The sequence below is a fragment of the Microtus oregoni genome, unplaced genomic scaffold (genome assembly GCF_018167655.1).
Source record: "Microtus oregoni isolate MIOR12 unplaced genomic scaffold, Mior012 000007F_ref0000211, whole genome shotgun sequence".
NCBI classification, from domain to species: Eukaryota; Metazoa; Chordata; class Mammalia; order Rodentia; family Cricetidae; genus Microtus; species Microtus oregoni.
In genome coordinates, this window is record NW_024543066.1 from 42,717,425 (window position 1) to 42,742,473 (window position 25,049).

Here is a 25,049-nt window from a genome sequence, read left to right on the forward strand (position 1 = left end):
GTAAGCCATTTTGTTCAAGAACGGGTTATCCCCCATCATCTCATATGGGGATTGGAATGGGTGGGGTGAAATTGTGTGTGAAAAGTAGACTGCTAGAAGATCCATGGGTATTTAAACAACAACAAACGTTATCTGTTGAATTGCAGCTGTTCAGGCCCAGGACTGCTAGTGGTGATAGTGTGATAATGTATGGGTGTGGGTGGGTCCTCTCTGTCTCTTTCTCTCTCTCTTTGGTTTTTTGAGATACAGGGTTTCTCTGTGTAGCTTTGGAGCCTGTACTGGAACTAGCTCTGTAGACCAGGCTGGTCTTGAACTCACAGAGATCTGCCTGCCTCTGCCTCTCAAGTGCTGGGATTAAAGGCACGAGCCACTGCTGCCTGGCGTTATCTCTGCCTTTCAATTCCCATTCTTTACGATTTCTGAGTTCTCTCGTCTCAGTCTCTAAAAGTTTTCCTGGTAGTCCTGGGCTGGGCTAAGGTTGTCCTCAACCATACAGGATAGCATACAGAAGGGAGACCTGCTTTTCCTCCCTGGAGACTCGTGTCATTGACTAGACCTGCAAGGCCTTTTTTTAAGATCTTGGTTCTTCTGGTCTAGTTGGTGTGGAAGTTATCTAATGTGGACAGCAGCTGCGTGTGCAATAGATCCACCTCCTTCCACGTGGGCCTATGAAGACATGGCCTCGACCAAGCCTGAGCTCCTGCAGAGTGTACCAGAGGTAAGACTCTATTGCTGTTCCTAGTTTACCGGGGAAAACTTCAAAATTTTGGAGGCAAAAGCTGTTTAATTTCTTGACTATATATAAACACCTGGTTGTTTGTGCAGAAGGGAGTGGACACACTGTGAGTCATAGGCTAACTACGGAGCTGGGATTTGAACCCTAGCGTCCTGACTCTTGGCCATGCAATTCTGTGCCCTTTTGGTGCCTTGTACACTGGTTTATGTCGCTTCCAGAGTTCTAAAGGACAGGAAAGACTGTTTGGCTAGAAAGGCAGGTCAACAATTCCCTGGGACCTTGGACAAGTTTCTATTCCTGGCCACTTCCCCCGCCCCCTGGCGGTTGACGTGTCTGGAATCCCAGCTCCGCCCCAAGTGGGGGCCAGGCCCCTCCTCCGGACTAATTTTAAATCAAACTCGGTTTTCCCGGATTGGTTCAACATCAAAACAAAGGGGAGGAGAGATACTTGCTGAAGGCATCCTCAAACCCCTGAAGCAGCTGGCTGGTTTATGGGTTCTGGACACGTGTCTGGCGGCCGCGGTGCCTGGGGCTGTTAAAACCAGCCCACAGACTGTGCCAGGCAAGTAATAAGGCAGTGACTACGGTGCAAGGGTGGCATAATCATCGTCACAATAACAGCTCTAATTATGCTATAACTACCATCTGCCTTTGCCCTGGCTTTTGCCCTGACTCACTCGACAGCACGCCAGCTGTCGGGAAGAAACTGAGGCAGAGGTGGAGCCAGCAGGTTGTCAACTGCCCAGAATTTTAACTTGTTGTCTGGGATCCGCGCTGAGTGGTCAAACCCAGTTTGATTCTGATATGAACCCTTTGCCTCCGGTGATTGTCCTCAATATCAGGCCGCAGGGCTTTCTTACTGCCCTTAGAAAAGGAGTCGCACGCAGCGCAGGGAATGGGATACGGACTACAACTCCCTTAGGATTTTGCGCGCAAGGCGCGCTTGCTACCCACGCCCCCAAAACCACCTGCAGTCCTTGCGTAGTGATGCTTCCTGGGAATTGTAGTTCAAGCTCATAGTCTTTAGCACTAAATCTTAAGCCCGCGAACTCGGTATCCCTTGGTGCCCTGCGGCTTTTTCTGACGCGACCGGGAGGCCAGGGTAGGCAGGGGCGTGGCCTGCGCTGGGCCACACCCCGCTCTCCTCCGGCTGGCCCGACGCGGCGGTGGCAGTAGGGGCGGTGGCAGTGGCGGGGGGGAGGGGTCGGGCGGGGGGCTGGTGGCAGCAGCGGATGGACTCGCGGGTATCGGAGCTGTTCGGCGGCTGCTGCCGGCCCGGAGGAGGCCCGGCCATGGGCGGAAACCTCAAAGCCCGGGGGGCCGGCGGTAGCAGCAGTTGCGGGGGCCCAAAGGGGAAGAAGAAGAACGGAAGGAACAGAGGAGGTAAAGCCAACAACCCTCCGTACCTGCCCCCAGAGGTGAGCACCTGAAAAATTGGCGGGGCACAGGGAACTACTCTTTCCGGTCCCCGAGACTCCAGGGAGGCGGGACAGAGATAATTAATCCCCCTTTCCGGTGTCAAGACCCCAGGGAGGAAGGACTGGGGAAGAGAACCCCTCCTCCTGTCTGAGGACCCCTTAGAAAAGAGGGGCGTCAAGACTAGACGATTCTCTTCGGTGTCAGGACCTCGGGAAGGGACTGCCCCTTTCACTAACAACCTTTGGAGAAGTGAGGACGGGGATCCCATCCCCCTGAGAGTGGGAAAGAAGCCTAACTGGGATAAGAAGGCTAGCAGAGTAACCACCGCTTTTCTAAACTTGGTCCACAGGGAGGGGAGTAGTCGGGACTAGAGCAATGTGTTCCTTCGCTACGCCCTCGGTACTCACACACAAAACAGAGAACAGTTAGACGTAGCCCTCTGCCTTTCCCTTGTCCTGTTGGGGCGTGGAGACAGAGAAGAGCCCCCATATGCTCCATGAGTCCTTAAAGCAAAGAAGACCACCTTCCTTCTTCCTCTTTATATAGGAGAACCCAGCATTCAGGAAGCAGAGGCAGGAGAATTTCTCCTAGTTCCATGCCAGTCTGGTCTACAGAGCGAGTTCCAGGGCAGCCAGGGATACCTTGTTTCTGAAAACAAAACAAACAAAAGATAGAAGGACCCAAGGTGGGAAGGGCTTCAACTAGTGGTTATCAGACTTTAAGTATGCGCCAGAGTTATCCAGATTGCTGTTCTGTTCACAGAATTTCTGATCCACTAGGTGAGGGATGGGCCTGAGAATTTGGCATTTCTTTTGGTTTTGTTTCCCCTTTGGTTTTTCCAGACAGGGTTTCTCTGTGAAACAGCGCTAGCTGTCCTGGAACTAGCTTTTGTAGACCAGGCTGGCCTCGAACTCACAAAGATATTTCTACCTCTGCCTCCCGAGTGCTGGGATTAAATGCATGCACCACCACCACCCAGCAAATTTGGCATTTCTTACACTATAATGTTGTTGGTCTCAGAACCACACTTTGAGAACCATTGGCCTAGATTATCTTTTTTTTTTTTTTTTTTGGTTTTTCGAGACAGGGTTTCACTGTGGCTTTGGAGCCTGTCCTGGAACTAGCTCTGTAGACCAGGCTGGCCTCGAACTCCCAGAGATCCGCCTGCCTCTGCCTCCCGAGTGCTGGGATTAAAGGCGTGTGCCACCATCACCCGGCCTAGATTATCTTTATACCATCTTTAAAGTCTACTATCCTAATTGTTCACCGTCAGCAGAATAGTAAAAAAGTGTCTTTGTTGATGGGGAAAGAGCTCCCACACATTCCATGGCGTTGAGATTGTGGGTAAAGACTCTTCTAAGGACTTTAAAGATGGAATGATGACAGAAAGGGAAATAGAAAAATAAAATGGCCAGAGAGGAAGAATGCAGAAATAGAGAAGGGCAATATGAGAAGATGTCACAACCTTGTGACAAAAGTACAGGGGGTGGGGCTGGAGAGATGGCTCAGAGGTTAAGAGCACTGACTATTCTTCCAGAGGTCCTGAGTTCAATTCCCAGCAACCACATGGTGGCTCACAACCATCTGTAATGAGGTCTGGTGCCCTCATCATGTCCAGCAAGCATACAAACAGACAGAACACTGTATACATAATAAATAAATAAATTAAAAAAAAAGTACAGGGGGTGGGTGGGGTGAGGCAGGTATGTGTAGCACACAGCCCAAAAGGTGGCAGCTCTGAGAGAGCCTATGATATGGGATTGTTCAGAGTTTCGCCTCAACTGAGGCAGGAACAGGGGAAAAAGCCATAGTAAATTCAGTTTATGAAATCTGTCCCTTTAATAAATTTCTTTTCTTTTCTTTCTTTTTTTTAAAATGTAAGCCCCACTTGGGAGGCAGAAGCAGGCAGATTTCTGTGAGTTTGAGGCCAGCCTGGTCTACAAGAGCTAGTTCCAGGACAGGAACCAAAAACTACGGAGAAACTCTGTCTCGAAAAATCAAAATAAATAAATAAATAAATAAAAAATAAATAAAAATAAATAAAATGTAAGCCCCAACTTTGGAATTTTACTCCTCTGCTACCTGGGCCTCCTATGTCAGTGAGTTTGCAGTAACCAGTGCTGAGCTCACACTTTGGCGCTGGCCCAGAGTCCCTTGTAATCTCTTACACTTGATGGCATCAGCTGAGAGGGAGGGGCAAGAAGGAAGTGGTGTCTACTAGATGAGTGTCAAAGAAAGGCAGCAACAGCCTGAATACAGAAAGAAAACGAAACCAAAACCAGAACACCCAGACTGGCCAGCAGTGTCAGCTGTGGAGGTTGGAGAGGAAGAGGTGATCTTGCATCTAGAAAGAACATGCTGAGGATCTGCAAATCCGTCCTTGGATAAGTGGGTGGCTCGCTGCATCCTTGCAGCCTCTCCTCAGAGGCTACCTGGGAGCATGGGCAAGGGCCACCATGGCTTGCCTTATATGCCCGAGGTCATTGGGGATTGAGGAAGTAGGGATTGGGTCTGAACAGGGTGTGCTAACTGTTTCCTGTTTCTTTTTAGGCTGAAGATGGCAACATCGAATATAAAGTGAGTCTTAGGTTGGGGAGGAGATGGGATAGAGTAGTTGCCCTAGTCAGTATAAGGTGATTTCTCTGCCATCCTTCCCACTCCACGCTGCATGATCATCATGCTGGGCTCTCTGAACCCCACTGTGTCAGGGGAAGAATCACTGCTAGTGTGGTCAGGGGTAAGGGTTTGGTTTTTTTAAGATTTTTAATTTGTGTGTGTGTGTGTGTGTGTGTGTGTGTGTGTGTGTAGGTATGTACTTCTGAGTACCAGTATCTCAGAGGTCAGAATAGGGTGTCAGATTCCCCTTGAGCTGTCATTTCAGGCATTTGTCAGCCCCTGACCTGAGTTCTCTTAACCACTGAACCATTTCTCCATTCCCAGGGGCAAGGGTTTTAAGTGGAAAAGAAAGGTGCTGGTTACTGTAGCAGGACAGGTAGGGACCACATTTAGAGTCTGGGAGGAGCACCCTGCTTTCTTCTTCTCATGATACCACATCTGTCCCAAGCTGAAGCTGGTGAATCCATCCCAGTACCGCTTTGAACATTTGGTGACGCAAATGAAGTGGCGGCTCCAGGAGGGTCGCGGTGAGGCTGTCTACCAGATTGGGGTAGAGGACAATGGGCTGCTGGTGGGGCTGGCTGAGGAGGAGATGCGGGCTTCCCTCAAGACCCTGCACCGGATGGCAGAGAAGTATGCTTCCTTCTCCCCTCTCCCCTACTTTAGGGAGGACCCATACATATCCAGCCAACCAGGTCCAGAGGGACTGGGGTGAGGTGGGTTCCTCCTGTAGCAGTCTCCTGACAGGGGCAGAGTGAGTCCGCTCATCTCACTGTGCCTAGACTCCCCACTCCTTTTGATTTAAGATGCTTGTTTCAAAAGAAGTGTGTGTGTCGGGGGCGGGGGGGGGGGGTAGGAAGTTCAGTGAGGTGTCAGGACCTCTGTGGTCAGAGCCAGACTGGAATAGGGGAATAATGTGAAATTTGGCAGCTGTGGCTTCTCTGTGACAGGGTTGGGGCAGACATCACTGTTCTCCGGGAGCGAGAAGTGGATTATGATAGTGATGTGCCCCGGAAGATCACTGAAGTGCTGGTGCGAAAGGTTCCTGACAATCAGCAGGTGAGCGCCCATGCTCTCCTCCCAGCAAAGGCTGTGTTGCTAGGCTTTCCACTGGCCTAGGCTCCTGAGGGGGTGCTCCAGGGAGTATGAGAACCTTAACCTTCAGTGTGAGGTGAACTCACCTCTGCCACATTCCTCACAGTTCCTAGATCTCCGAGTGGCAGTCCTAGGGAATGTGGACTCGGGGAAGTCGACCTTGCTTGGAGTCTTGACCCAAGGAGAGCTGGACAACGGGCGGGGCCGAGCCCGGCTCAACCTTTTCCGCCACCTGCATGAGATTCAGTCTGGCCGAACCTCCAGCATCAGCTTTGAGATCCTGGGCTTTAACAGCAAGGGAGAGGTGCATGGGATCAGCGGGACCCAGTGGGGCCAGACTCTGAGGATGGGCTGGTAGAGGTGAAGGCAGAGGCTGGGGGCAGGGTGTGGAGACCTCTTGGAGAAGTCTGAGGGTACTGTGAACAGTTCTTTTCTTCTTAAAAACCAAGTGAGAATCTACGGAGTGAATAGAAAATGGGCTAGGGACTAGACTAGGTCCTGGTGACTTCTGAAGGGTTGGGGAGGTCACAGGGACACTGAGAGCCCTGGCCCTGGGCTAGGTGGTGAATTACAGCGACTCACGGACTGCAGAAGAGATCTGTGAAAGCAGCTCCAAGATGATCACCTTCATCGACCTGGCGGGCCACCATAAATACCTGCACACCACCATCTTCGGCCTCACCTCCTACTGCCCTGACTGTGCCCTGCTCCTCGTCAGTGCCAACACTGGAATCGGTACGAGATACTGAGCAGAGGGGCAGGGCAAAGGGAGGAGCTGACTCTCTTCTGCCCTGAGCCCCCTCAGAGCTGGGAGCAACACCAACTCTTCCTTTTCCTTCCTCCCAAATTCTCTCTCCTGCCACCTGCCTCTTTTCTATGAGGTAGCCGGCACCACACGGGAACATCTGGGGCTGGCCTTGGCCCTGAAAGTGCCCTTCTTCATCGTGGTCAGTAAAGTGGACCTGTGTGCTAAGACCACAGTGGAGAGGACAGTACGCCAGCTGGAGCGGGTCCTCAAGCAGCCTGGCTGCCACAAGGTCCCTATGCTGGTCACCTCTGAGGATGATGCTGTCACTGCTGCTCAGCAATTTGCCCAGTCACCCAAGTGAGCCTGCCTCTCACCCTCAAGCCTTGATGGACAGGGAAGGCTGCCACAGGGTCCAGGAGCATGGTGTCCCACCTCTAGGGCCAGATCCATTGTAGTTCATTTCTTTGCCTTTTTCAGCTTGGGATTGTGGGAGGGAGCTATGCTTGGGCCCTTGAAGACATTTCCTGTCCACATTCCCTGGCTTGCTCACAGTCAGAAGGGGCCTCTGGCTACTGTTTCCTGTTAAGACTGTTGTTACACATTTGTCTCTCCACAGTGTCACACCTATATTCACACTGTCCAGTGTGTCTGGAGAGAGTCTGGACCTTCTTAAAGTCTTCCTGAATATCCTGCCTCCACTCACCAACAGCAAAGAACAGGAAGAGCTTATGCAGCAGTTGACGGAATTCCAGGTAGTTGATCCAACAAACAGGAGGGAGGGGCAGGGCAGGGCCAGCCCAGTTCTGACAGCCTGAGCGTATTTACAAAGCTTGGGTCTACAAGCCCTAGTGGCAGGACATTGACAGAGTTTTCTTTGGCCCTAGGTGGATGAAATCTACACAGTCCCAGAGGTGGGGACTGTGGTTGGAGGAACACTTTCCAGGTGACTGCCTTGTGTTACTCGTCCTTGCCTGTGTACCCCTGTACTTGAAGACCTCTTGCCTGAAGCAGGCCCTGGGTTGGGCTGAGCTCATGCACAGAACGTGGGATCCTAGTACTCTTGGCTTTTGAGGGAGCAATGGCATTGCTGCTTTAGGGGACTCTCCAGGTCCCAAGTCTATGGTCATGGGCTCTAGGAAGAAGCAGTGCATTCACCTAGCATCTCAGAGCAGGGAAGTGAGGAAGCACAGCATAAAGCCCGAGGATGTGGTTTAGTGAGCTGGTGTTAGCCAAGCCACAGGTGTGGCTCTGCCAGCCGTTACTGCTGGCATTCAGAATCTAAACGCTAGACTGGACAAGGCAGTCATCTCCCTACTTCCAAGCTGGAATTTAGGGTTCTTTTGCCCTAATTCGAGGGCGAGTGTATTCTGAGTGCCCCTAGCAGAGAAGCCAGAGGGACCTATGCTGACATTGTGTTACCTGCTGTCTGGGCTGCAGTGGGATCTGCCGTGAGGGTGACCAGCTGGTGGTAGGCCCAACAGATGATGGCTGCTTCCTGGAGCTGAGAGTATGCAGCATCCAGCGCAATCGCTCTGCCTGTCGTGTGCTGCGAGCTGGTCAGGCTGCTACACTAGCCCTTGGAGACTTTGACCGTGCACTGCTTCGCAAGGTGAGGTGAACAGGTGGGTTGGAGAGGGAATACAAGTGTCTGAAAGACTGGCTATTGAAACCTAAGGAAACATGGTGGTCTCTAACTTGGGAGTGTAGGCCTGGCTATATAGACTATTGAAAGGGCTTAGGATACTCAAAACACAGGTACCATGGTACCATGGCCTTCTGAGGCTTTTCCCTGGAGGCATATAGAAGAAAAGGGGGTTGGAATTCTAAAGTGTGCAGAATGTCTGGAAATGGAGTCTAACGCCAGGTCTGCTCTTCTTGGATCTGGCTTGTGTCTCCCTGGCTGTGCCTCCCCAGGGCATGGTGATGGTGAGTCCCGAGATGAATCCCACCATCTGCTCAGTGTTTGAGGCAGAGATAGTCCTGCTGTTCCATGCCACCACCTTCCGGCGGGGATTCCAGGTGACAGTACATGTGGGCAACGTACGTCAAACAGCAGTGGTGGAAAAGATCCATGCAAAGGTGAGAGCCACCCAGCCATGGGAGGGAGCCCTTGGCTTACACTTTACACATTACACTTGGCTTAGAGTTGCCTGATCCCATAAAGGGAACAAAGCCCATACAGGAAGGGTCGCAGCCCACCAGGGGACTTCAAGGGTGGAGCCAAGGCTGACAGAGGATGGGATGAGAGGCATTGGCCAGGGCTGTGACCACTTTTCTCCTGAAGGACAAGTTGCGGACAGGGGAGAAAGCAGTAGTACGTTTCCGCTTCCTGAAACACCCAGAATACCTGAAGGTGGGCGCCAAACTGCTGTTCCGGGAGGGTGTTACCAAGGGCATCGGTCATGTCACAGATGTGCAAGCCATCACAGCAGGAGAAGCCCAGGCCAGCATGGGCTTCTGAGTCCTCAAAACAGCTCTACTGCTGTCGCTACAATAATAAGGTGACTTCCGGCCATGCTGCCCACCGTCGGCGGCTCTGTGTGTTCATAGGCTAGGCAGATTAGTGTCTGCTGCCACTTGCTTCCTGCCACCCTCTGGAGAGGTGTCAAGCTTGGCGTGGTCAGGGAGGGGCAGTCCTGAGGGAGAAGACAATTCAGGGCAGTTCTCAGCAGCTGTGTGCCCCCTGGTTGGCTCATTAACCCTGGCAGCTGCGTGACCTTGTCGACTGGACGCCACTCTCAGGACTGGGCATGACTCACCAGTGTGACCTCTGCACTTCAGGAATTGTCATACCTGGGTTGGCCCTTGAAAAGTACTTCTTACACCTCCTCTCAGGGCCACGTGAGTTCTCTTCTCCACCTGACTGGATGAAAGGCAGTGCCCCTCACTATCTGTGGACCCAGGGACGGAAGAAATGGCACAGAGACCATGAAAGACTGTGTTCCTACCCTGTGTTGAGTCCTGATGCATATTTCTGGCTTTATTTCATTGTCCTTTACTCAAGGGCCCTTTGCCCAGATCCTCCTATTATAGGCCCCACTTGGTGCTATTTGCGGTGCTGGCCTAGGCGTGGGGCTGCCAAGCTAAGACTTGGCACACTGAAGGCCAGCTGCATGTCAGTTTCTCCTCTCAAGTCATCGGTTGGTTTTCATACTAGATCAAATACTGTTTCCTTTCCCAGATTGGTAGCTGCAGGACCTTGACCCACAGTTATGTATCCTGACATCCTCATCCCCATTCCTGCTCCCACATAAATTTTTTCTTGTTTTAGTACTCTGTAGTGCCGGGAACCAGGAGGAAAGGGAAGGATGTCATTCTAGGCATGGACTCCCTCCTTTCCCTTTGTTAGCATCCTGGGTTCCCATGAACTCAGGGATTTGTTGGCTGAAGATTCTCTGCACATGTGTATATATATATGTACATATATTTAAATACACATATATATTGTACAGAATAAAAATGTTTTATTGGATATTCTGTGCTTATACTTAAGACAAAGGTTCCGCCTCCACAACTGGGTTCTCCTCCAGGATTACAGACAAGTGACTCCCTACCATCGGTGAAAGAAGTCATCCTTTATCTCATTGGCCATTCTTTTCCTATCCCCATAGGATCAGCATTCTGTGTGTTCTGACTATTTTGCTTCATTCTGCAAGTGAGCAGAGTGAAGAGGCCTTTTCAGCTCAAATAGTTGCATTGCGCCTGCCAGTGTTCACTAGGAGGAGCCCTCTCCTCAGAGTACCCGCTGTGCAGGGGTGAAGACTCAGAGGGGAATGGTAATGCAGTCCTCACACTTCTTTTAAGCCTAGGTTCTTGGAGCATCGAGGGCCACGTAAGCTAAACCTTGGCCTTTCCTATTTCTGTGTTCAGACTATCATAGATTTAGAGTCCATGCTAACCAGATACCACCATTGAGCTCTATTCCCAGCCTATCCCATATTAAGTAGGGTCTAAGGCTAAAGACTACTGCAAAAGTAGGAAATCTATTTTGAATACTAATCCTGGCAAAGCAAATGATACATGTGGTCCAAAGCCTTATGCAGCATTCTGCCACCGGAGTTTTTATTTTTTGAGATAAGTTTCTAGCCCAGGCTGGCATCAGACTATGTAATTGAGGGTGACCTTAAACTGTTGATCCTTCTACCTCTCAATTGCTGGGGTTACAGACACGACTCGTACCTGCTTTTACCCCATGCTAAGGCTCAAACGTAGGTCTTCTGAATTTTAGGCTCCTGCTGAGCTGTATCCTCCAGTCCTATATGTAGTACTTTTAGACAGGCTCTTGGCTCTGTAGCCTTAACTCACAGTAGTCCTACCTTGCCTTCTTCAGCTAGGGTTACAGGTATGGGCCACCATATCTGATTTTTTTTTATAGATTTATTATGTATGCAACATTCTGCCTCCATGTATGCCCACATTCCAGAAGAGGGCACCAGATCTCATTACAGATGGTTGTGAGCCACCATGTGGGTGCTGGGAATTGAACTCAGGTCCTCTGGAAGAGCAGCCAGTGCTCTTAACCACTGAGCCATCTCTCCAGCCCATGATCTTTTTTTTTTAAATACCCATTGGTAGCCAAGCATGATGGTTGGATCTCTGAGTTCAAGGCCAGCCAACACTATACAGAAAAACCCCATCTGGAAAAACAAAAACCAAAAATTGCCATTGGCTTAACATACTACTAAGAAGCCTGTGGGTAGACTGCCTCCTGTATTAAAAGCTGTGAGCAGTGAGTAAGGCAAGGTCACCTTGTAGCACAATGGTACTTTCCCAGCACTGATGAAGGCCTGCTGTCTGTTCTCCTATAGACTGTGCGCAACAGGGCAGGGCTGCCCAGGACAGGTATACTGCTGGCTTTGCCTTCCATTGGTCACTAGCCACCCTCCACCTGACCTCCAGCTTATCTCTAGAGATCAAGTGACACCTAAGTTTCTGCTACAACGCTTCTCTCTTTTGAGACGAGACAAGGTCTCACTGAATTAACCAAGATGACCTGGAGCTTAACTCCAGATCCTCCTGCCTCCACCTCCAGAATCCTAGGATTACACATTGTCACATCTAGATTTTTATTCTTCCCTTTTAAAATGTCATACTAAGCAAGTACTCTACCACTAGCTTACACCCCCAAACTCTACTTCCTTCATGTAGCCCAGGTTGCCCCAGACTTGCTATCTAGCCAGTCAGGATGATTTTAACTCCAGATTGATTCTCCTTCCTTTACCCTTTAAAGTGTTGGGATTCCAAGCATGTACAAAACACCTCGCCACACCTTATTTTTCTCTACGACTACTCCTTGCAGTCATCCCAACTGCAACCAAAAGGAGAGGACAGTTGCAGAGGTACATTTGTATACACATACGATTCCAGCACACAGAAAACTGAAGTAGGAGGATCAGAGTTGTGAAGACCGTTTAGCCTAGCCTACCCACCCCAATGCCAAAGTTACCAGTCCATTAACAGAACATTTAGAGGAAATAAAAGTGTGCAAGGCAGGTCCTCAAAGAGTACATTTTTATTTTCCTAGTGTGGGCAATCATGTATAATTTTTATTACATACATCAACCAATAATCAAGAACACACTATGTGTAAGGCACTGCCAGAATTCTTGCCTTTAAGAAGCTACTGACCCAGCTAGGGAAAAGCCACAGTAAATTCAAGGGAGGTCAATTCCTGCTAAACACAGTTAGCTTTAAACCTTCCCCTTGAGATAAAATACAAAGGCACAATTTATAAATATGGAAAATGAAGTTGGTTTGTATTTAGTATGGGAAGAGCGGTGTGTGCTATCTTCCTATTCATTTAACCCACTACCTGGTTTTGCATATAAAATTCAAGGTCATATCAGAAAAGCCTAACACCTGGGTGGCTAAGGAAGACTACATGTCTCATTTAAAAGATTATTTGTTAAATCCATTACTTTAGCCTTTACTGTTTTGTTTTATTCCCACTCCAATACTGGGAATTGAACACATGCTACCCTAGGCCAGTGTTCCACCACTGAGTTATGTCCCCATTCAATTTTCCCCCATTCTGTTCCAATTTCAAGTTAGGACTTTGTTTTTTTTGCTTTTTTTTTCTTTGTTGTTGTTGTTTGTTTTTTTGAGGGGGGGGTCTTTTGGTTTTTGTGAAACAGGGTTTCTCTGTATAGCCCTGGCTGTCCTGGAATTTGCTCTTATAGACCAGGCTAGTCTTGAACTCACAGAGTTCTGCCTGCCTCTGCCTCCTCAGTGCTGGGATTAAAGGCGTGCACCATCACCGCCTGGCATGGGGGGTTATTAGGAGTTACACTCCTAAATATATCACGTATGGTATTTAGTTTTATAGATGAGTAAGAAAGCTTAATGTTGAAGGAGTTTGCCCAGGCTCCTTACACCTTTTACGACACCGTCTCCCTAAAGACATTAAAAACATTTTGATCAGAAACAGGATCAGGATCCCACTGGAATAGAGGAACCTAATTTTGTATTAACAATTTCATAGATTCCCTTGAGAAATCAACATGATCCCATCGCTCAGTTACAACTAACTATTGTAAAGTTCTACAAGCTGGAGGGCAGCATTAATGTGTCAATGGCTTAAAAAATGATTCCAGTGTCTGCATGCCTTGGAGCCTAAGCCGTTTATTACTGGAAGCCAAAGGACTCTTGGGATTTCTTTTGCCCTGAGGAGACATTGCAGGAACAGTGTGGGGTTTTGAAGTACAAGGCTGCAAAAAAGACTTCTGCAACTCCAATGCAAAATGGTAGTCTATGTGTTCTGGCATGTCCCACACTGGGACCAGCGAGTCACACTTCTCACAGAGCATTTGGTCCTCAGCTGTAGTGTGGGCCACCTCCTCAGAGTTGTAAACTGAAGAATTAGGCATGTTTGGACTGTTCCCAGCCACATCCTTTTCTGTAGAAATTGCTTTAGAAGATAGTGGTTTCAACACTCTTTCATAAAGAGGACCACCATCTGCACACTCTGTGGGAAAATAGCTTGATATCGCTTCTGAGTTCTTCTGTGGAGAGTGAGGAGCTGAAGAACTATTAAGCTGTGTTTGCTGTGATAACAGCCTCTTCTGCTTGAAGAAGGGCTCGGTTCCTGCAGTCCGGCTGCTTTGGAACGGTAGTGCGGGCTTGACTGGTGACTTGTCTGTGGACGTGTTGAGAGGAGCAAGGGAAGTCTCTTTCACTGTCTGCTTTTTGGCAGCCTTTTGAAAAAAAGACTCCAGAGAGGTGGCTGGCTTTCTAGATGTGGGCAAAGCTGCACCAGTTCCCTGGGTCTTAGTTTCAGAGCTGGCAGTTGGCACCTTTGACTGACAACTTGAGTCACTGCTCAAGAAGACGGTGATATCTGTGTGAGATGAAGGGGCAGAGGCAGAGAACTTGGTGGCACAGAGGAAGAGCATCGTGAGGGGAGGGGACCTGTGTACAAAGTAATGGAACAAGGACATTACCAAGTCACTGTTTTAAGAGCCTAGATTTTATTAATGAATGACAAGTTCTGATTCTACATGAAAGGAAATTCTATTACTCCTCCCCACTCCCTTTTCAAGACAAGGTTTCTCTAACTTTGGAACATGTCCTGAGACTCGCTCTGAAGGTGAGGCTAAGACGAGGCTGGCCTCGAACTCACAGAGATCCACCTGCTTCTGTCTCCTGAGTGCTGGGATTAAAGGCGTGCACTACCACCTTGCTCTTTTTTTTGAGACAGAGTTTCACTGTGTAGCTCTGGCTAGCTGTCCTAGAACTCGGTCTTTAGACCAGGCTAGCATTGAACTCAGAGATCAGTCAGACTTTGCCTCCTAAGTGCTGAGATTAAAGGTGTGTGCCACCACACCTGGCTTGGGGCTACACAAATTTTATTCAAGACAACAACAGGAGAAATAAGCAAATCATAGCTCAGGGTCATCCTCAGTTGGCTCAGGGGGTGGCACTTGCCACCAAACTGGATGGCCTGAGTTTGGTGTGTAGGACCAACTCAGATTTCGCAAGTAGTACACAAATTACGACACATACACACACAAGATAAGTGGGAAAAAAAATTCTTATCCTAATCCATAACTCTAGAGTTTTTCAAGATGAAATTCCCTATCAAGCTTTTGGTTTCCAGTCTCAGTCTGGTCTGCAGTGAGCTCCAGGACAGCCAGAATGGTCACACAAAGAACTCTGTCTCGAGAAATACAACCAAAGGGAAACATTTCAAGATATTGGTCGACTTGTTGTATTATGTTTTACATATTTATTTACTCATTCTTTCCTAAAGTTCTTATGAAAAATCTGAAGGTGTAGCTTAGTAGTAGAACACTTGCCTCGCATGTTCAAGGACCTAGGTTTAATCTTCAGGATCCAGACTATTGCCAGGCAGGGGTGGCCACGCTTTTAATCCCAGCACTTCAGGTAGGTGATAGTCCTGGTCTGTAATCTCAGTACTTGGGAGATGGCGGCAAGAGCATCAGAAGTGTAAAATCCAGTGTGTGCTGGCACACGCCTTTAACCCCAGCACTTGGGGAGGGGACAGAGGCAGGTGGAGTTGAAGGCCATCTTGGTCTCTAAAGTGAGTTCTAGGAAAGTCAGGGCTGCACAGCAAAACCCTGTCTCCAAAACCAAAACAAACAAACAAAAAAGATATACATAGTCATCTCTAGCTACTTGCCTGGAATACAGGAGTCTTTATCTTAAAAAAAAATTCCTGATAATCTCAGGACATAAAAAGCTTAATACTGTTACAGGCGGTCATTTCCCTGAAGGCAGCGTGCTGGCACTAGTTCATGTTGTCTTCTAGCTATTACTACACCCTTGGGTCCCAGAATGTATCAAATGTAGGAAAAACAAACAAAAACCCTGTGAGTGAACTTGCTTTCTTCTCACCTTCCTTAGCCCTTGATCACCCTCCCTATGAGGTGTGGCTAGTCAAGTCACAAGCTACTTCAGGTGAAAGCTCAGAGGCTCACTGATTGAAGCCACACAATACCTTTTTTGTTTTTGTTTTTTCAAGACAGGGTTTCTCTGTAGTTTTGGAGCTTGCCCTGGAAGAACTAGCTCTTGTAGACCAAGCTGGCCTCGAACTCCGCCTGCCTGTGCCTTCTGAGTGCTGGGATTAAAGGCGTGCACCACCACTTCCTGGCCCTTTTCTTAAAAAACAAACACACACACACAAACTAAAAAAACAAAAACCAAACCAAACGAAACAAAAAAAGGAGCCTCACCATTCAGTTTGGACTCCAGAAGTATTACAGTTCCTGATGGCAGCAAATGCATCCTGGCTCATCTTATGAGCATCATAGCGAGTGAGGGCACAGCAACGGCGCAGGCTGCTCAGACGTTTGTCTCCTTGAAAACGAATACTGACAGCCAACTGAGTGGCCACCCTGTCATTCTGTGGAAAGTAAAGGAGTGAGACCAGAAATCGTTACTAAGACCATCTGTAAGATAATACAATAATTTGGAAATTCAATTAAAATCCAAGAATAGGGCTGAGCATGGTGTACTCCTTTAATTCCATCACTGAGAAGCAGAGGTAGATGGATCTCTGTGAGTTCAAAGTCATCCTGGTCCACATAGCAAGTTCCAGGTAACCCAGTACTTACTGCATAGTAAGACCCTTCCTTTAAAAAAAATATTTTTTTAGTAGACAAAAAAATGGGGCTATTCTAGTATCTATTTATATAAAATACAAATGTATACTAAACACCTACTAAGGATATATTTTCAGTACTATAAAGGATACAAAAAATACAGAACATAGACTATAGTAAAATTTCTGAATAAAAATCTGACTACAGGATTTCACAAAAAAGAGTTTGTGCTATTTCTAGACATAAGAAGCATATATGAGGGCTGGAGAGATGGCACAGCGGTTAAGAGGACTGACTGCTCTTTCAGAGGATCCGGGTTGCGTTCCCAGCACCCACATGGCAGCTCACAGCTGTAACTCCAATTCCAGGGGGATCTGAAACCCTCACACCAATGTACATAAAAGTAGAATTAAATAAATTATATAAAAAAGAAGCATGCGTGAGATCTTGGATTTGATCCTCAGCACTAAAACAAGAAAAAGGGAAAAAAGAAAATAACGTAGAATACCTCCAGAGACAGCAGACTCTTCAGTCAAGTGAGAGCATCTGGATACCACACCCAGCAAACAGAAATAAGATCATTATGTAGAGTATGTAAGGTCAAAAGTCTATGTAAGGCTCCTTTTCAAAGTCAGACTAGCAAGAATGCCCAGAAACTCCATGAGTCAAGAGTGCAACCCGGGGGTGGTTTATAAAACATAGTTATAGATAGAGGTTTGCATCTTTAAAGAATAGATTACAAAGGATAATTTGAGTTCTGTAATTACAGCTGGATGTAATGTATGCCTAGAGATGCAAGAGAAAACTAAAGCTTAGACCCTCATGATCTTATTTTTTTTTATAGGTATGCGTGTGTGTGCGTGCTGTGTAGGGTATATATGCCCATGCATGGACTCATGTGGCTCCAGAGGAGGACATGACATGTCTTCCTGCAGTGCTCTCAGTGTTACTCCCCGAATCAGGGTCTCTCACTGAACTGCAGCTTGCCTTTTCCCTTCTAGGCTGTCAGCCTCCAAGCCTCCGTGATCCTTTGGTCCCTGCCACTCATAGCACTAGGGCAAAGCCTAACATTCGTCTAAGGAAGATGCATAAATGGTCAATACACCACATGAAAATAGTTGGGTGTAGTGGTGGATACCTTTAACCCGGCACTCCATAGGCCGATCTCTGTGAGTCAAGGTCAGCCTGGTCTACAGACTGAGTTCCACAACAGTCAGGACTACACAAGGAAACCCTGACTTAGAAACAAAACCAAACAACCAAAAAACCCACATGAAAATAGGTTTAGCTATCAGATTAAGCATCATACAAACTAAAACTGGAATACAGAGATCAGCGTAGCCTTGAATATGGGAAAATTTGTGCTTCATTAAAAAAGGAAAAAAGTAAACAAAAATCACAATGAGTCAGCTCAAGAGATGCTTCAGTGGTTAAGAGTGAACGAATATAAATCAAGGAGGGCACACGCCTTTAATCCCAGCACTCGGAAAGCAGACAAGTGGATCTCTGTGAGTTCGAAGCCAGCCTGGTCTACAGACTGAGTTCCAGCACAGCCAAAGATACACAGAGCAACCCTGTCTTGAAACACCCCCTACCCCTAACCCCAAAAAAGAGTAAATATAAATCTAGCCTAGGACCAGAGTTCAGATCCTAGCATCCTCATCAAGTGGCGCACAACTGCCTGTAACTTCAGTTCCAAGGGATCCAATCTTCTGGCCTCTGCAGACACCTGCACTCATGTGTATGTACACGTCTGAATTCCCTAAATGATTGATTATAAATGTTTCTTTACATTTAAAGGGGGCTATGCTGTAGAGATGGATACTTTGCATTGGTATGGATCTTGGTTTATTGATACAAATTTAAGGTCAATTTTGTTATATTGTGTATGTGCATTTCTGCTCTTGATTAAGGTATTGTGTTTGTACAGCTTATTTAAAAATATAATGTATAATTAAAAATACATTAATAGACAATCAGGTTTTCTAGATATAGAGATATATTTCAGTTAGATAGGGATTCTTCAAATCTTTCAAAAGCTAACAAAATATGACATTTAAATGTTTTAAAAACTTAAGATTTTTCATGATAATGAGACATATCTGCCCTGGCAGCACCAATAACTTCAAGAGAAAGATGGGTACCAAAGAGGTTCCTGATGGAGTTTGCTAGCCATTGGGCAAGAAACTGCTCTTGCCCAGACTGCTTAATGTTATGCTGTATGAACTGGAAGTGCAGAACCTACAGAGAAATGACTGCTGAACTTGTCTAAAGGTGAGACAGTCCTTCAGGGTTCCTGCTTCATGAAAGAGTCTGCCAGACATTCTACAGGATACAGAAAAAAGTGACTGACAAACTGCCAATATAGGTGAAACTGTCTGTAAAATTTCCTGCTTCATGGAAGAGTCTGCTTGGATACTATGGGCCTGTAGGTTGAAGATGGGTGCCTACAATGTTACCAAAAAGCTTTGGGTGACTGTCCAGACAGTAGATGGCTCTGTCAATTCTAGAGTTTAGAGTTTTGGAAGTTGCTTACAATACACTTTCTGTTTACTTAGGTAATAGTATATCTTTCCGGAGTCTTTAATCGAGTTAAAATATATAGTTTTCCTTAGTTATGATAAAAATAAATATAAATATTTTAATTTTTTTTTGAGACAGGGTTTCTTTGTAGTTTTGGAGCCTGTTCTAGAACTAGCTTGTAGACTAGGGTGGTCTTGAACTCACAAGGATCCGCCTGCCTCTGCCTCCTGAGTGCTGGGATTAAAGGCATGCGCCACTACTGTCCAGCTTGTAACTGTAATTCTTAATTGATACCTGTTTTATTATGTTAAAGTTAAAACCTTCCTTTTTATTTAAACGGAAAATGGGAGGTGATGTGGGATTCCCCTCTGTATACTGGGAGTACCATTGGTTAATAAAGAAACCGTCTTGAGCCTGTGATAGGCAGAGTAGAGCTAGGTGGGGGAAACTAAACTGAATGGGGAAGAAACAAGGGAGAGTCAGGAGACACTGTGGGAACAGCTGGAACCTTGCCCATAAGCCACAGCCACATGGTGATATACAGATTAATAGAAATGGGTTAAATTAAGATGTAAGAGCTAGCCATTAAAAAACTAGAGCTGATAGGCCAAGCATGATTTTTTTTAAATATTTATTTACTTATTTATTTATTATACAATATTCTGTCTGCTTGTATGCCTGCAAGCCAGAAGAGAGCACCAGATCTCATTACAGATGGTTGTGAGCCACCATGTGGTTGCTGGGAATTGAACTCAGGACCTTTGGAAGAGCAGGCAATGCTCTTAACCACTGAGCCATCTCTCCAGCCCCCAAGCATGATTTAATTAATACAGTTTCTGTGTGGTTATTTCAAGGCTGAGCAGCCAGGAACAAACAAGCTGGCTCCCATAACATGTTTATCGCTCCTCTTTACATTGCTAGCAGGAATCTAAAACGATAAGCCACTACAGAAAGCAGTCACCAAAATCTCTCAAAATGCTAAACATAATTACCATGTGACCCAGTGAATTGTGCCCCTAGGATGAAAATGTGCAACGTTCATAACAGCATTACTGATAAAGACCCAAGGTAGAAATAACCCAAATAGCTATTTATTGATAACTCTTACCCAGTCCTAAAAAAAGTAATCACTGACACACACTATCACCTGGGTCAACTAAGTGAAAGACTCTTCAAGACTGCCGAAACAGCCATGGGCTGCATGATTTCAGTTATATGAAATGTCCAGAACTTTTTCCTTCCTTCCTTCTTTCTTTCTTTTTGAAGGAATGGTCACAGAAGTTCGACTTCAGCCTCTCATACAGGGATGGGATGAAACGTGTGCACCACTGTTCTGGGCTCAAAAATCATACTACATGGATGCCAGGGACTTCAGATAAGGGAAGAAATGGGGAGTGGCTGCTAATGGGTACAGAATTTCTCTGGGGAGTAAATAAAAATACTAAGCTGACTGAAAATCTGGGTGTGGTGGCATGTACCTGTAGTCCAGAACTCAGGAAGCAGAGGCAGGAAGACAGATCTATCAGTTCAAAGACAGCCTAGTCTATATAATGTTACATTTAGGCCAACCAGGTATACACAGGGAGTGCCTGTCTCAAAAACAAAACAAAACAAAAAAACCCACCACCACCAACAACAACAACAAAAAACCCCCAAAAACCAAAAACCCAAATCAAACAAAAAAAACTGATTGGAGTTATACAACTCTGGAAGGTGCTAAAACCATTGAATTGTACACTTGGATATACTTTATGTATATGAAGCATATATAATCGGGGCAGGGAGTAGACCATAACCCATCCTAGCACTTGGGAGGTAGAAGCAGGTGGATCACTCTGCCTTCCAGCACAGCCAACTGAGAAACCATCTCAAAACAAAACACAGATCCTTAAAAAGAGAGGAGAAACTCTCAGAGGTCTAACGCCTTTTTTGTCAGGATGACCTTAACCCCTGGTATTTGTGGGGTGCTAGGGGTCAAACTCAGAACTTTAAGCATGCTAAGCAAATACTCTACCAACTAAGGTGTGCCCTCAACCCAACCCCAGGATGTTCCATTTTATGGGCCTGTGTTAAAAGAAAGAATTCTCAGCCAAGCTTGGTAACTCATGACTATAATCCTAGAAACTGAGAGCCTAAAGGTAGGAGGACTAGCCAGTTTAAGGCTAAGCCTGGACTACCATAAAAATATATTTATATTGATTTTTCAAGACAGGGTTTCTCTGTGTAGTCCTGGCTGTCCTGAAAACTCACTCTGTAAACCAGGCTAGCCTCAAACTCAGAGATCCACACCTCTGCCTCCCTACCTGGACTACTATTTTAACAAACTTTTTTTTTGGAAATGGTCTCTCTGTGTAGCCTTGGATTCCTGGAACTCTCTCTGTAGACCAGGCTGGCCTCCAACATAGAGATCCACCTGCCTCTGCCTTCCTAGTGCTGGGATTAAAGGTGTGCACTACCATGTTGGCCAAACAAACTTTCTTAAAATTTCCTAGGCTGATGCTATTTTCTTGTTCCTTCTCCATTAGGGTAAGGAGCATGTGGCATTTAAATCCCAAAGACTAATAGACAAAAAAATCTTACATCATTTCGGTCTTTGGTTAGTCTCTCCTCAAGTTCCAAGGCTAACTGCAAGAGCCACCAATGTACCTAAAAAACAAACAACAAACAAACTAAAATTAATCTTTCATTTGAGTAGACATATGGAAGCAGACAGTGGATTTGTCGCTATAACTAGATCAGAAAGATCTCAGTACTCTGTCATCCTCTAGATGAAGATTTTCAGTCAGGTCCAGACTCTAGAGGTTGAGGCAGAAGGGTCATGAGATCATGGCTGGGTTATATAGCAAAAACTTATCTCCACAACAAGAAAAAAGAATGGCTTTAAATTACGGGGAAAGGGAAAAGAGCACATGCTGTGCAAGAATGAAGAGAAGAATATGAATTCCCAGCACCCACAACACAAAGTTGGGCATAGCTGCATATGGAGCTATTATAACTCAGGACTAGTGGAACTAGACAATAGGGTCACTGGAATTTGCTGGCTGCCAGCATAGTTTCAGGTTCAACAAGAGAATAAGGCAGGGTGATAGAACAGGACATCTGAGAGCTTCCTCTACTGTCTACATATGCGTGTAAAGGTACACACACCAACACACATGCACAACACATAATTTGTTTAGCCGCTATTACAACCCAGAATGGTCTCCAACTCTTAGTGTACTGATTCAGCTTCCTGTGTGCCGGGATTATAGGTATGCCCTCCTAGGCTCAGGCTCCAAGTCTTTCACCTCACTTTCCCTGCTGGTGCCATCGGGTAAATTCTACCGTGGGCCAATTCCAAGGAAGAACTCAAACTGAGTGAAGCATAATATTTTAGGTTTTTGAAGTTCCTACCTACAGAAAAAGACAAGAAACTCCTCCACTGGCCATTTCAGCCAGTCCTATCTTCTATCTTTTTAGATTGAAGAGGGGAAAAAATGACACTAGTTATTTCAACTTAAAAAAAAAGCAATTCCTATTCCATTTGGTAAAATAAATTTCATCAAAATTTATAATTTTCTTATCCTATAATAAAGGTAATCATCTAACCCAGTAACTTTGCACAGATACCAAGATCCACTCTCTCCTTAAAGAGAGGCAGTACTCTGTTAAGAAGCTTGCTTACCTGCTCCCGAGTAGCCAAAGCTGTTTTCCCTGGGAAGTTCTTGCTACAGCCAATAGTTTTAGGTAACTGCCTGGGTTTAACTGGATCATGTTCAATCCCTCGGCACATGGCATACAGCCAAGATCTATAAAACCAGTAAACAACATTAAGATGAAAGCGTGATCATTCTCCTTGTTTTTTCTTTGCTTCCTAGAGAGGATCTCACAGTAGTCAACTGACCTTAAATTGTGATTCTACTGGGGTTACAGGTGAGAGCCACCATGCCTTGTTTTTTTACCTATTTATAACCTGTTTATAACAGCATTTAACTGTGCAGCTCAGGCTGGCCTCCAGCTCATGATCCTCCTGCCCCAGCACCCTTGTTAAAACAAAACACCTACATTATATATACTCTTTTATACTCTTCCTGACAAATGACTGAGGCTAGGGATACAGCTCAAGGGTACACCACATGGCTAACATGTACAATGTTCAATCCCCAGCACTACAAACAAAGAAAATTAACAGCTAGGTGTGTCCTGGTATGTGTAAGGTGGAGGTAAAGGATAACGGAGCTCAAGGCCTGTGTTACTTGAGACCCTGTCTGCTGTGGGACAATGTTCTTTACCCTATCATTTGTATTTTAATAAAACACTGATTGGCCAGTAGCCAGGCAGAAAGTATAGGGAGGGAAATGAGAATAGAAAAATTCTGGGAAGAGGATAGGTTCAGTCTGCAGTTGTCACCCAGAGAGGAAGCAAGATGAGAATGCCTCACTGATGTAAGGTACCAAGCCATAAAGCTAACACAGACAAGAATAATGGGCTAATAATATAAGATGTAAGAATTAATTAAGAAGCCTGAGATAATAGGCCAACCAGTTTATGATTACTGTAGACCTCTGTGTGTTTCTTTGAAACTGAATGGCTATGGGACCAGGCAGGACAGAAACCTCAGTCAACAGAATGGTGCCAACGTGGACAACTATATCCACGTAAAACCTGAAAGAGTTTGGGAAGTAATTCTTCACATAAAAGAACAGAGTTAAGCCGGGTGATGGTGGCGCACGCCTTTAATCCCAGCACTGGGGAGGCAGAGGCAGGCGGATCTCTGTGAGTTTGAGACCAGCCTGGTCTACAGAGCTAGTTCCAGGACAGGCTCCAAAGCCACTGAGAAACCCTGTCTCGAAAAACAAAAAAACAACAAAAAAAAAAGAACAGAGTTAAACATGGCTTCTTTTTAGCAGCATTTTCTCAGGTAGGCTTTGTTTGTTAGAGGCAAGCACGTCTCATTTAAAAGAGGCTTCCTGACTCAGCTTTAGCTGCAAAAACCTTGCAGCTCTTTTAAATGGTCCCACCACCAAACACTTAAATGGTGTTTATGAATAGCTGACAGCATGCTTCTTGGTGGTATCAGGGACCTTGAAACACCATAGAGTTGTGGCAGTAAACATGGCTCCCACCAGTACCTCTGCTATGAAGCTAGACTCTCAGAAAGGTAAGGAATGTGGTGGATCCAGCCTTCAAAGCCACGGCTTTAATCCTAGCCATTATCACTTAGAAAATTAAAGACTCATGTGGTCAGAAAAAGAGAGATATACAGTAATTACAGACAGATTCAGACAAAAAAAAAAAAACAACCCTCTAAACAGTTTAGAGTGTGTTAAAAATATATGTAGGCTTCGGATAGAAAAAAAAAATAAAGTCCTTAAGAAAGAGAGCAGTTGAGTGTGGTGGCACACACCTTTAATCCCAACACTTGGGAGGCAGAGGCAGGCAAATCTCAGTGAGTTCAAGGACAACCAAAGATACACAGAGAAACCCTGTCTCAAAAAGCCAAAAAGTAAAAATAAAATAGAGTTTAAAATAAAGTCACGTAAAGATGAAAAATACACAGAGAATCTGGATACTGTTGTGTTGTCTTTGAATTGTATGACTGCTAAGGAAGCAACACCTGCTAAAAGACATTTGATTATTAATGCTGCTGGAGTAATCCAACATATGTATTTTGAAAATGCCTTGACTTCAAAATTTAAGTCAAAAGGTAAGTTACTTTGGAGAAGAGATTTTGCTTTTGTTTCCACAGGAAATGAGAGGCTGTGGATTCATTCTGAGCTAAGAAAAATCAGGTCTGATCAAGGAAGACCACCTGAGAAATTTCCAATAGGAGCAGAGTCCAGATGATCCAACATTTCAGAGGACCTCTGTTGGAGTTCTGCATCCAGAATAGTTTCAAGACTGCTAGCTGAGATGATCAAGCCTCACAAAATACTCCAGTCAGGACTTGATAATAATTCTAAATCTTCTTTAGGTCCCTATAAGATTATCAGCACCCTCAATCAGCAGGAAGTAGCCTAGAAAACTGCCCACATTCCAAAAAAAAATGGACTATGGATGTTTGCCTTTGTTTAGAATGTTGGTTACAAGTTATTGATAATGGTCAGGAGAAAAGCTAACGAAAGGAGATTCAATTAAGAGTCCTAGTTTTGAAAAAAAAAGGGGGGGGGGAGTTCTGTGGGACAATGGCCTGTATCCTGTCACTTGTATTTTAATGAAACACTGATTGGCCAGTAGCCAGGCAGGAAGTATAGGCGGGGCAACCAGGCAGGAAGTAGAGGTAGGATGACGAGGAGAATTCTGGGAAGAGGAAACGTTTAGCCTGCAGTCACCCAGATAGAGGAAGCAAGATGAGAATGCCTTGCTGATGAAA

General features: G+C 45.9%; 2 protein-coding genes across 5 annotated transcripts in view; one reads left to right on the plus strand and one right to left on the minus strand.

Annotated features, from left to right (window-relative positions):
- Positions 1 to 1,926: 1,926 nt before the first annotated feature.
- Positions 1,927 to 10,086, plus strand: Gtpbp2 (GTP binding protein 2). 2 transcript variants are annotated; one of them, XM_041656425.1, is made up of 12 exons: positions 1,928 to 2,154; positions 4,706 to 4,732; positions 5,220 to 5,404; positions 5,722 to 5,830; positions 5,973 to 6,170; positions 6,427 to 6,601; positions 6,752 to 6,971; positions 7,231 to 7,366; positions 7,499 to 7,557; positions 8,052 to 8,223; positions 8,529 to 8,693; positions 8,899 to 10,086. In XM_041656425.1, the coding sequence occupies exons 1-12, from the start codon at positions 1,969 to 1,971 to the stop codon at positions 9,073 to 9,075; spliced, it is 1,809 nt and encodes a 602-aa protein (XP_041512359.1). In that variant the 5' UTR covers positions 1,928 to 1,968; the 3' UTR covers positions 9,076 to 10,086. The 2 variants fall into 2 exon arrangements, with proteins under 2 accessions (XP_041512360.1, XP_041512359.1); XM_041656426.1 differs by lacking the exon at positions 5,973 to 6,170 and having other exon boundaries at positions 1,927 to 2,154.
- A 2,025-nt stretch (positions 10,087 to 12,111) lies between these two features.
- The window catches only part of Polh (DNA polymerase eta), a 36,538-nt gene continuing 23,600 nt past the window's right edge, over positions 12,112 to 25,049 (minus strand). For all 3 annotated transcript variants that reach the window (XM_041656585.1, XM_041656586.1, XM_041656587.1), the window contains 4 exons: positions 22,362 to 22,485; positions 21,278 to 21,343; positions 15,806 to 15,975; positions 12,112 to 14,021 (listed from right to left, as the gene is read on the minus strand). In XM_041656585.1, coding sequence (XP_041512519.1) covers positions 13,175 to 14,021; positions 15,806 to 15,975; positions 21,278 to 21,343; positions 22,362 to 22,485 — 1,207 coding nt within the window. In that variant the 3' untranslated portion in view covers positions 12,112 to 13,174. The remainder of the gene's footprint in view (positions 14,022 to 15,805; positions 15,976 to 21,277; positions 21,344 to 22,361; positions 22,486 to 25,049) is intronic.